This window comes from Eurytemora carolleeae, unplaced genomic scaffold (genome assembly GCF_000591075.1).
Source record: "Eurytemora carolleeae unplaced genomic scaffold, Eaff_2.0 scaffold335, whole genome shotgun sequence".
Classification (NCBI taxonomy): domain Eukaryota; kingdom Metazoa; phylum Arthropoda; class Copepoda; order Calanoida; family Temoridae; genus Eurytemora; species Eurytemora carolleeae.
In genome coordinates, this window is record NW_019396289.1 from 154,205 (window position 1) to 166,168 (window position 11,964).

An 11,964-nucleotide genomic window follows, 5' to 3' on the forward strand; every position below is an offset into this window, starting at 1 on the left:
CATATAGGACTGATTTTAGATACATATAGGACTGATTTTAGATACATAAAGGACTGATTTTAGATACATATAGGACTGATTTTAGATACATATAGGACTGATTTTAGATACATATAGGACTGATTTTAGATACATATAGGACTGAAACATGTTGCACAGCATACGTTGTTACATTTACTAAAAATGCGAAATGTTGAAAAATAAATATTTTATTTTCTGCAAGTAAGAAATGGAATAATGGTCTCTTTTTATTTACTGACAAAACAAAATATGTTTGGGAAATGTTCTATGAATATTATATTTTCCATTTACATCTTCTAGATGTAAAAATATAATTTATTGGCGATGTTTGTAAAGACAAGAAATAAATATATACACTATTTACACTTTATACATATTTTTACTATTTTGCATGGCTTTTCACGGAGCATTGGTCACAAATGAAAAGGGGTATGAATTTAAACCATAAGATCTGATTACTCGTTTCAATCTCTAATGTTCTAAAACATATTTCAACATGATGTAACTGCAGACCCTAACTAGTTTTTATATATGTAAAATTATGAAATATCGACTGGTTGCAAATAGTCCCCAACTCTGATTTTCTAATCCCTATATCTACGCAATCCAATGTCATATACCATATTTCAAACTATGAATTATTTTGGATCAAAAGTTTGAAATATCAAAGGTTTAATCATGAGGTGGATAAGGGATTACAAAATTTGAGTTCGTGGCAAAGATTCAATTCCTTAGAGCTTAAACGACTTATCAAATGTTTTGTGAACGTTCTTTACGAATTTGTTTTGTATACCCTTTATTACTTTTAACGCACACTCCTTTAAACGTATCTTGACTAAAAATAATTTTACAGGAAATTAAGCCACATGGTTATGCAATGGGGACAATTTATTGGCCACGATATGATGTCAACGGCAAGAGAAGCTTTCGACTGCTGTAATCATAAAATAAAGTAGGACCATTGATTTTATTTTTCACTTTTCAAAAAATGAGAAAAACGTAGATTAGAATTAACATAATACATACATTAACTGAAAAGCATAAGACGTTGCCATGAACTCAGATTTCCGCATATCTTTCCTTTCAATCTGGTGGTTTAGAGTTTTTCATCTAACCTAATTTATAGTTTGAAATCAGGCTTCAAAGATAGATGTAAATGTGACCTTATAATGAATAATTAGTTTCGGCATGAAACCTCACTTTCCTACCGTCTAAACCGGACTTCTTTTTAGTATCTCTAATTTAAAAGGCAGTTTATTTCTAGTTTATTTCACGATAAGAAAGTTCAGGGCAAGGTTGTAATGCAAGGAAAGTTATTTTAGAGGTGTACGCATTTTTTTGGCTGGCTGCAGTGTACTGTTTAATTCTGGGCAGTAATGTAAACACAAGACGGATGTCTGACAGGACATGACATGGGATCCATAATTAAATAAAAAATCAATGAAATATTCTGGTCACAGGAATCTATTATGTAAATTATCAAAATTATAAATATTTAATGCTTTTAACCTCCTCGGTTACTAAATGAACACTGATGCATCTATTCTTGTTTACAAATTCCGCCCACAGAGAACTGGTTTCAATTTGTTCGCAGAGTATACGCAACTACAATTAACTTTCCTTGCATTACAACCTTGGTTCAGGGTATACATTTACATACAGAACACGATATACTGCATAGTGTATGGTGGTCAACCACAGACGAACGCAGACTGCTCATACGCTCTCACGGGATTGCCTAGCAGAATTATTGTTGTCCTGGTACGTCATGCTGCTTTTCCAGAGGGGTTCTTGACTGCCATCTAAAGCCCAATTGTTGCAATAATTAAGTTTTACAACCTTTAAAGAAATACTCTAATTTTTAACATGAAACATAAAATTTATGAATTTAGTGTGATTTTGAAGATTTGTATTTCGTATCGAAATCATCCTTAAATATCCCTGAATACAGATGTCTGTTGATTGATCATGTACTCCAGTCGAACACAATGGAACCTGCTGTGGTGGAAAATATCACCACAGCGGGTTCCATCTAGCAAATGAGTAGTCTGTGTTAGTTTGTTTGGTCCTATCTAGGGTTTCTTGCGAAAAAATGTTCGCCAAAAATTTCACAATTTTTTACTTTTCAATTGCTTGCTTAAAAAATTTGAAAACTTAAGCTTTTTTCGTGAATTTTTTTGAACATTTACACGATATTTCGCATTTTTTAGCATCATTCATTTTTGCGAAAAAATGCGAAATTTCGCGAAAATGTTTGTGAAATACAAAGACAAATTTTTTCGTATTTTTTAGTGAAAGTTTTTGTTCGCTGGAAACCCTGGTCCTATCCATTTATTCTAACCTTATCTTTGTACTTTCAAAAGTTTTAATACTAGACTAATTCTCAAGAAAATTAGGAAAATTTTATACCAAAACTTTGCAGAGCGGGATTTTATATTTATCTATAGCCTACAGCGGGTCCTATACAACCAGTGGAATAAAAGGACGACGTTGTATTGATATCATTGATGTTGTTTTCAAACAATATAGTTTATCAGTAGCTTTAAACTCATCTTATCAAGTGAACTGTTGTGTCTTATGTTCATTGGAATATTTTAAATCAAAACTTGATTCCAACAGTCGTATTCCTATTATATCGAGTTAAGTGAAATGACATACATTCGATTGTATTAGTAAATTGATGATGGATGATGGTTCAATAATGTTAATTAAAGGGCCAATATTAAGATTAAACAAAGTAAAGTTTAATGTTATTCTATATATAATACATGTAATTAGAGAATAAGTTTGATTTCAATCAAACTTAATATATGTAATGCACAGCTCGAGATTCAAAATAAACACTGGAATTGAAAGACAATATTTAACGTTTAGTCACAGATTATTTGATTAGATTTTGAAAGATAATTTTTGTATTTTCCATGTCAATGAATTTTTAAAAATCTTTGGGACTCCAGCTGTAGCTTAATAAAAATATGAATATGAAAAACAACATGTAAGTGATAATGTTTTTCGATTTAGATTTTAAAATAATTTGGATGTTGAGACTTTTAAAAAACAGACATTTTATACTGAACAATTTATACATTTCACAATAAGAGACACTTCCGGGATAGAAAATCTTTAATAGTTCATAGTTGGGAGGGGGACATATTTTATTAAAAAAAGAAAGTTCAAATTTTACAATAACTATATTTATTTACAGATAAGAAATTTCACTAGATGAAATCTAATTTTTTGAAACTTTTTCTTTGTCATAAAAATTGTTATATTTCTATTTTATTAAAATACTCTGTTTGTATATTTTTAGGAATAGTTTCCGCTGTTTCCCAATAGATATACAAGAAGAAGACTCATTCTTTTCCCAGTTTGGGAAACAGTGTCTTGACTTTACCAGATCTGATATTCATTGTAAAAGGTTAGTTTACCAGATCTGATATTCATTGTAAAAGGTTAGTTTACCAGATCTGATATTCATTGTAAAAGGTCAGATTTTACCAGATCTGATATTCATTGTAAAAGGTTAGATTTTACCAGATCTGATATTCATTGTAAAAGGTTAGATTTTACCAGATCTGATATTCATTGTAAAAGGTTAGGTTTTACCAGATCTGATATTCATTGTAAAAGGTTAGATTTTACCTGATCTGATATTCATTGTAAAAGGTAGTACTTAACAAGATATGATTCATTGTCAATGAATATCATATCTGGTTAATCATTGTAAATTCCGTAAAGAAACCTAGATTGAAAATTTACAGAAACCTAATTTTCTCAAATTTCCAAAAATATTTCTTGATATCAGAGAGGTATTTATATCAAATAAACAAGCTGTTTACCTCATGAATGTTATTGGACTGAATAAGATATTATTGATATGGTCTATAGAGCTTGCGTTTGAGTGATATATTGTATTAGTTTTTTGGCAAGAACTTTGATGGTTGTTGGAATATATATATTATGTAGATATTGTTAGATAAAAACCAAATGACGTATTACAACAAACATGGTTCAAATCTGTATATCTAGTATCCGTCCATTATTTACTAATTGTTGATATTTTTCTATTCTTGATAGAAGCACAATTTTAATTAAATTCCATTGAAGCATTGCACTTAAAAATATTTTTTACAGATTACGTCAACATTTCCTTTAACAAATTATGTTAAGAATTCCATTAAATGATTACGTTGATAATTTCTTTAACATTGACCATTCCTTTAACAGATTNACAACAACAACAACAACAACAACAACAACAACAACAACAACAACAACAACAACAACAACAACAACAACAACAACAACAACAACAACAACAACAACAACAACAACAACAACAACAACAACAACAACAACAACAACAACAACAACAACAACAACAACAACAACAACAACAACAACAACAACAACAACAACAACAACAACAACAACAACAACAACAACAACAACAACAACAACAACAACAACAACAACAACAACAACAACAACAACAACAACAACAACAACAACAACAACAACAACAACAACAACAACAACAACAACAACAACAACAACAACAACAACAACAACAACAACAACAACAACAACAACAACAACAACAACAACAACAACAACAACAACAACAACAACAACAACAACAACAACAACAACAACAACAACAACAACAACAACAACAACAACAACAACAACAACAACAACAACAACAACAACAACAACAACAACAACAACAACAACAACAACAACAACAACAACAACAACAACAACAACAACAACAACAACAACAACAACAACAACAACAACAACAACAACAACAACAACAACAACAACAACAACAACAACAACAACAACAACAACAACAACAACAAACAAACCCAAATATATAGATGAGAAGATAAATATAAGTATATACAGTGAGGACCAAAAAACTATGAATTAGGAAGACGGATTTTAGACTTAAAAATTATGATTTGAAATAGGCCACAGCAATGGTGCAGTTTTCACAGACCCCTTTTACTCAATACAAGCTTTGCAAGCTATTGGTATAGTTTTTTAGTTTTTCTCATTCACTTAAAGATTGTCGTCTTTCTGTTTCACATTTTTCTGGTTCTCAATGTAGGTAGGTATATAGGCTTCCTTTCCCATCCTTCCTGATTTTATTTCTTTATGTTCTAGATGAAAGTGTTAATGTTGTTTTCCTCTTTATAAGGAAAATAAATGCCCTGTAAACCAGATTTATGGACAACCTGTAAACTTTTTATGTTTAGTTTTCGTACAGAGTGTTAAAAAACACATGATATAAGGACAGAAACTAGCAAGGATGTAATGCAAGGAAAATTATTTCATAGGTGTACGCATTTTTTGTACTGCAGTGTACTGTCTCTGGGCGGTAATGTAAACACAAGACGGATGTTACAGCCTAACATTGGATCCATCTTTCACATAAAAAAAAACAATGAAATATTCTGGTCATAGGAAACTATTATTTGAATTATCAAAATTATCAAATTTAATGCTTTTAACCTCCTCGGATACTAAACGAACACTGATGCATCTATTCTTGTTTACAAATTCCACCCAAAGAGAACTGGTTTCAATATGTAAGCAGAGTATACACGACCGCAATTAACTTTCCTTGCATTACACCCTTGGTACCTGCAAGGAAGGATAGGAAGGATTACACCCTTGGAAACTAGAAACTAATTAAAGATTTATTTTTATTTTTATATTGTACAATAGCAAAGAAAAAAGGTTTTACTAATCACAAGTCACGTGTCACGACTATAGTTACCTTTTTGTTTAAAAAAATAGCTAATATACGGCCCAATTAAATCTCATTGTTGATATTGCAAACGAGGGGTACACCCGATTCACAACGGTGTCCTTTAAAGGGACCGTGAGAATAATGTTAAGTGACCCTCCATGTAAAGATGGCAATGCCCGATTCACAACGATACCCTTGAAACCTTAATTTGAACAAAAATGTGGAAGATAACGTCGTTTTTTGAACATCTGTTGAATTCTGATAATTACGCTTGGAAGTTTTGAAGTGTTCATCTAATTTTGAACAAGTTTGACCCAGAAGTGAATCTATTTTACAATAAACAGGGTGTATCAGATGTACTACGGGGCGGAGAGAGAAGGAAGGAGGGTAAACTTTGGAAAAATTCTAAGGTAACATTTTTAAATAAACTGATTTTATTTTATGCTGAACGTTTAAGAAAATTTAGATGAGTTTCTGCATATGGAGTACAGCTAAACAGAACCAAGAAATGATATCAAACTTTCTCGAGAAATTGCTTAAAGTGTGGGTTATCTTGGCTTACTTCAACCTAGTAAACCTTAGAATTCTATCAGCGTTTATCAAGAAAAAGAATTTAAGAAACAAATTGTTTTAGTCTAGAGTTATAGTTCAAGAGGTCTAAGGCTAAGATATGGCATTATGGTTTCAGTAGAAGAAAATATTTCCATTTATTGTATAGCGCCGCAATAAGGATTCATATCTCTAATTGGATAATGAGATAGATAGAAAGATAGATGTTACCGCCATGCAATTTCTATTGGTTTAGAATAGACAATAAACACATGACTTAACCATGATTGGATCAGGCGCTAATGGACCCGGCATACAGGAGTGATGGTTTAAAGCAAAATAAATTGATCGAGGCCAAAGATATAGTTTGAGGTCAAAGATATGGTCAAAGATGGTTTGAGGTCAAAGATATGGTTTGAGGTCAAAGATATGGTTTGAGGTCAAAGATATGGTTCGAGGTCAAAGATATGGTTCGAGGTCAAAGATATGGTTCGAGGTCAAAGATACGGTTCGAGGTCAAAAATACGGTTCGAGGTTAAAAATATGGTCAGAGATGTTTTGAGGTCAAAAATATGGTTCGAGGTCAAAGATATGTTTTTTAGTCAAACAAATCGTTCGAGGTCAAAAATATGGTTCGAGGTCAAAGATACGGTTCAAGGTCGAAGATACGGTTCAAGGTCGAAGATATGGTTTGAGGTCAACGATATGGTCAAAGATGGTTTGAGGTCAAAGAAATGGCTCTCGGCATAATCGAGTGAAATAATTTTGATCTAACGCAAAAACAAATGATCAAAATATTCTTAACTTCTTTTTAGAGTCTGTTAAACTATATTAATTAATTAAAGCCTAATTTCAGAGACCCCTTAAGCAAAGATAGCAATGCCCGATTTACAACGGAAGATCATAATCTGATCAAAAATACCATTTTCCTGACTTGAATGATTGTTTATTTTTTCTGTGAATTTCTTCCGTGTTTCTTAAAACCAATAAATGCGCAAATCGCTTTTGCAGAGAAACCACAAATCAAAATAAACAGTTTAGATAAACAAACCCATGCATGTCTAGTTCATCCAATTGTGCAGACAAAGCTTTTAAGAGGATATCTTTGTGAATCAAGCATTGTCATCTTTGCATAGAGGCTCACTTGAAATTACGCTTATAGTCCCTTTAAAACATCCGGTTTCTATCCTGAATGATGAGTCCTGGAAAAATTGACCATCATGTAGTATAACCATAACTATAAAAAGAAATTGTAAAATGTTATTTACAGTATATATACATCTCCGTATTGCATTCTGGTATAAATGTACTTTCATAAATTAACTTTAGAGTTTCATATAGAAAAGTAAAATGCAAAGTGTAATAACTATATATATCACTGTTATTTTGGTTCGCAGTGTTATAAAGTTTTTGGACAGAAATTGTCTCTTTATCGAAAGGTTCAAGCCTTTTTAGATTAATTTTGTCCCGAGCTTTAGCGATATAGAGAAAATCTAAGTCCAAAAACTTTATAGCACGTCGTGCCAAAATAACATTGTGATAGGTAGTTTTATGAAACGTTTGTGCACTTGTCATATATCAATGACGATTTTTAGATCAAATAAGCTTTGAAACAAAGCAGAAGTCAAAATGTAAAATCTATTTCAATTTTAGTTTTTTTTTCAATTAAAAATATATTTTGGAAATATTCTAAATTTTTTGGAGAAAATCCGGGAACCAATCAAAACTTTATAACCACGTGCTATAATGTAGCGCTAATTTAACTTTATAGCCCGATGCTTACTTTATAGCACGTTCATTATGAAATTCACGATGAAGTGAGCAAGAATGATAAACTTCACAATAGTTTCATAAAAAAGGGTATGTAAAAAAACTTGCTCCTTATTATTTTCCTTAAAAAAGAACCAATTAAAACACTTAAAATCTAATTACAAAACGAAATTTAATTAGTTTTAATTTTTACCTCTTAAATCAACTATATAACAAAGAATTAAATAACCAGTGAAATCTAGAATAGGAAGTCAACTTTTAGACTTAAGTTATGACTTAAAACCGTCTGATGAACATGAGGCACAGCAATTGTGCAGTGTAAACAGACCCATTTCACTTAAAATGTGATTTAAGGAAGTGTCTTGTAAAACTATTTGCTTTGCAACATCAAATGCAATTCAGTATTGCATTAACGGCGTCTTCCTATTCTACAGTTTTCTGGTTATCACTGTAGTATTTTTAATTTTCAATTTTTTTTTTCTAGTTGGATAATTTTCTTCCTCGTCGTGAGGATCTACTGCTTGATGGTGAACACCCTGATGATATAGTTGCAGGAGATCGTAGAGTTCAGACTCAGGTTTATCTTAAGTTAGGTTACTTCGATGGGGAGACCAAGGACCGAATTTAATGAATTTTAAGGGTCGCCGGTTAAAATTTGAATCACTGATTCAAACCCTTACTTAATCTTTAACTTTAAATCACTGATTCAAACCCTTACTTAATCTTTAACTTTAAATCAGTTGTTGAAACCCTTACTTAATCTGATTTAAATCAGTAATTCAAACCCTTACTTAATCTTTAACTTTAAATCAGTGATTCAAACCCTTATTTAATCTTTAACTTTAAATCAGTGATACAAACCCTTACTTAATCTTTAACTTTAAATCACTGATTCAAACCCTTACTTAATCTTTAACATTAAATCAGTGATTCAAAGAACTGGCAGTTCCTAGCAGCTCAATTTCATTAAATTTGATCCCAAAAAATTCTGTTATCAGTTTTTTAGAAAATGCATAAAAGAAAGGACATCTGCTAAAAGGAAAAAATAAAAAATCTGCGATAATAAATTAACTAAAATCTCTTTCTATAATTTTATATGAAAATTTATTATTATACATATAGACGTATTTTTAAACAACATTATTTACTTAAATGAACTGAAGACGTAATTTACATTGATAGGGTGGCCAGTAAGATTCACAACGGTACCAATTAAAGCTTTGTCTGATCTAGTATTAATTATATATCAAGAGTTTTCTTATTGAAAATTGATTATTTTCTTTCTAAGAAGCAATGGAGAGATTGTAGCGACGAAAGGAATAAGACCAAATGAATAAGACCAAATGAATAAGATCAAATAAACTGACAGAATATATATTTATCAAAAACAGTATTTATACTAGATGCAGTATATCATAATCTAAACAATAACATGTGAAGTATGGAATATGCTGTGTACTGCATTCCAGGAATCCAGGGGCGCCACAAGATTATCTCTTTACGAGTCAGAAAAAATATGTTTCACATTTTTGACATGACTAAGGTTTCAAAGGGGGCCGTTATGAATTGAGCATTGCCATCTTTGCATGGAGGGTCACTTGAAATTATGCATATATTCCCTAGCTTTAACTGCAATAAACAACATAAAATCACTTTATGGTTATATTTAGGCAGGATTGACTTCAATGCACAACCTTTTTTTCCTAGAACATAACAGAATAGCACAGGCTATGTACAAGGTATGCATTATACTACGCTTTTCATAAAATTATTATTGTAAGGACTGGTAAAACGCGCTTAACATAGTGTCAAAGAAATTTTTGAAGAAAAAAACGTTGACAAAATTTCGCAGTGTGTGACGTGTACATTTGGGTTCACAGTGACATCAAGATATGAAACCCAAACCGCTTGTTGTTTCTTAATTCAATGTATTTTAGTTACTCTCTTTTTCGTAATTTTCACTAATTCATAGTTACGTACATTTTGGACATTAAAAATAATCTAAAATTTTAAAAGGATAAATTTGTCTAAATAAGTTTTACCTTTATCCATCATCTTCTGAGTATTTTTTACCCGAAAACAAGTTTTGAGAAAATTTTAAACTTAAATTGAATTTGAGATTATTTTTCTGTATTTGTGATGAGGAGCTGGGAAGTAGGACCAGGATGACTGAGCTTGAGCTGGATGAATTAGTTTTCCAGGTATATTCTAGAGTCTAGACCAGGGGGGTAGGATTAAGTAGAGGGAGGATAGGGTTGGTTCTCCAGGTATATTCTAGACCAGGGGGGATAGGATTAAGTAGAGGGAGGATAGGATTGGTTTTCCAGGTATATTCTAGACCAGGGGGATAGGAGTAAGGAGAAATGGAAAGGGTTAATTTTCCACGAATACCCTAGACCGTGGAGAATTGAAGTAAGGATAAGGGTAGTTAATGATTTTCCCTCACTAGACCCTGGAGATTTATTACTAAAAAGAGATGAATATTGTTACAGACTCTACTCCAGACTCTGATATTTTACTCCAGACTCCATGATATTTTACTCCAGACTCCATGATATTTTACTCCAGACTCTGATATTTTACTCCAGACTCCATGATATTTTACTCCAGACTCTGATATTTTACTCCAGACTCTGATATTTTACTCCAGACTCTGATATTTTACTTCAGACTCTGATATTTTAATCCAGACTCTGATATTTTACTCCAGACTCTGATATTTTACTTCAGGCTCTAATTCGATTTGCACTAAATTTTGGAAATCCACGAAATTTATTTTATAAAATCCGCAAACTTTTTTGTCTTTGGTTTACAATGTATGCAAAGAGAAAATTTTCTCAATTGAAATGAAAGATGGGAGCGAACCGCCCTAAAAGCCCAGTGAAACAAAAATAGGTTTAGGTCCAGGAGTTTCAGGTTCAATCATTCTTCTTCTTTCTCCTGGTGAAAGGAGAAAAAAAATCACCATATATTAACTGTGCCTCTTGCCTTCTAATTTAAAAAAAACTTGTTATAAAACAAAGAAATCCAAATTATTACCAAAGAACAACGTAACGGAAAAGAAAAGTTAAAAACGTACTGCAATACTAGTTCTATTGATGTATATAACCATCAACTATGACCCTACCAATATACCTATATATTTAGGAAACTAGAAAGCTAGTTATGGCTGAGATTCAATGGATAACGTTCAAAGAGTTTCTTCCCTTGGTGAGTAATCCAATCTAAGGCCAAAACTTGTGTGTCTTTAATCTCTTTTAAGACTTTCTTAAAGGAATGAAGTCTTTGTCACAAACTTTAATTTTCCAACTCTTATAGATGTGCAACCTGATTGTGAAAACCTTAGATTTTTTAAATTTAGATCAAACAGAATTCATAGTTTGAAATAGCAAATGTCTACAACATTGGTTTACAAAAATATAGGGCTTAGAAAATTTGAGTTTGTTGCAAAGGCTCAATTCCTCTGTCTTAAATCTGTCCTAAATCTGTTTAAATCTTCTTAAATCTGTCTTTTTATTTTATCAAATTCTAATATATTCCATTCAATCTTATTTCATCTAATTCTTTTCATGTTTCTTCTATATTCAATTCTATCTTTTTTTATTCCTCCCAATTATCCGAATCAAACAGAATCTTCAGCAAACTGTACAAAACTTTTTTAATAATTTTCATTTTATAGAGAGCCAAAAAACATAAATTTTTATGAGTAAAATGGTGGATTTTAAAGAAAGTTTAACTTATTGATCAGTTTATATTTTTAAGTTCTAATAGTAAAAAAACATGCGACTAGATTTTTTTGAGCCACACTGTCCATAATCTCCAGGATCTCATCTATCCTCTTGAGCCACACTGTAAACATT

The 11,964-nt window shown here is 31.4% G+C and overlaps 2 protein-coding genes across 3 annotated transcripts in view; both read left to right on the forward strand.

Moving 5' to 3' along the window:
• Positions 1–11,964, forward strand: part of LOC111700218 (peroxidasin homolog) — a 92,632-nt gene that overhangs the window by 31,687 nt on the left and 48,981 nt on the right. The window contains exons 10-11 of the mRNA XM_023471083.1: positions 875–973; positions 3,332–3,439. Coding sequence (XP_023326851.1) covers positions 875–973; positions 3,332–3,439 — 207 coding nt within the window. The remainder of the gene's footprint in view (positions 1–874; positions 974–3,331; positions 3,440–11,964) is intronic.
• LOC111700223 (peroxidase-like protein 3) overlaps positions 6,046–11,964 on the forward strand; it is a 21,092-nt gene continuing 15,173 nt past the window's right edge. Inside the window, exons 1-5 of one of the 2 annotated variants that reach the window (XM_023471087.1) lie at positions 6,046–6,195; positions 8,589–8,681; positions 9,775–9,843; positions 10,249–10,305; positions 11,252–11,314. In XM_023471087.1, the coding sequence (XP_023326855.1) occupies positions 9,790–9,843; positions 10,249–10,305; positions 11,252–11,314 (174 nt within the window). In that variant the 5' untranslated portion in view covers positions 6,046–6,195; positions 8,589–8,681; positions 9,775–9,789. Of the gene's footprint in view, positions 6,196–8,588; positions 8,682–9,774; positions 9,844–10,248; positions 10,306–10,949; positions 11,021–11,251; positions 11,315–11,964 lie in introns of those variants that run through there. The other variant, XM_023471088.1, reaches the window with a different exon arrangement.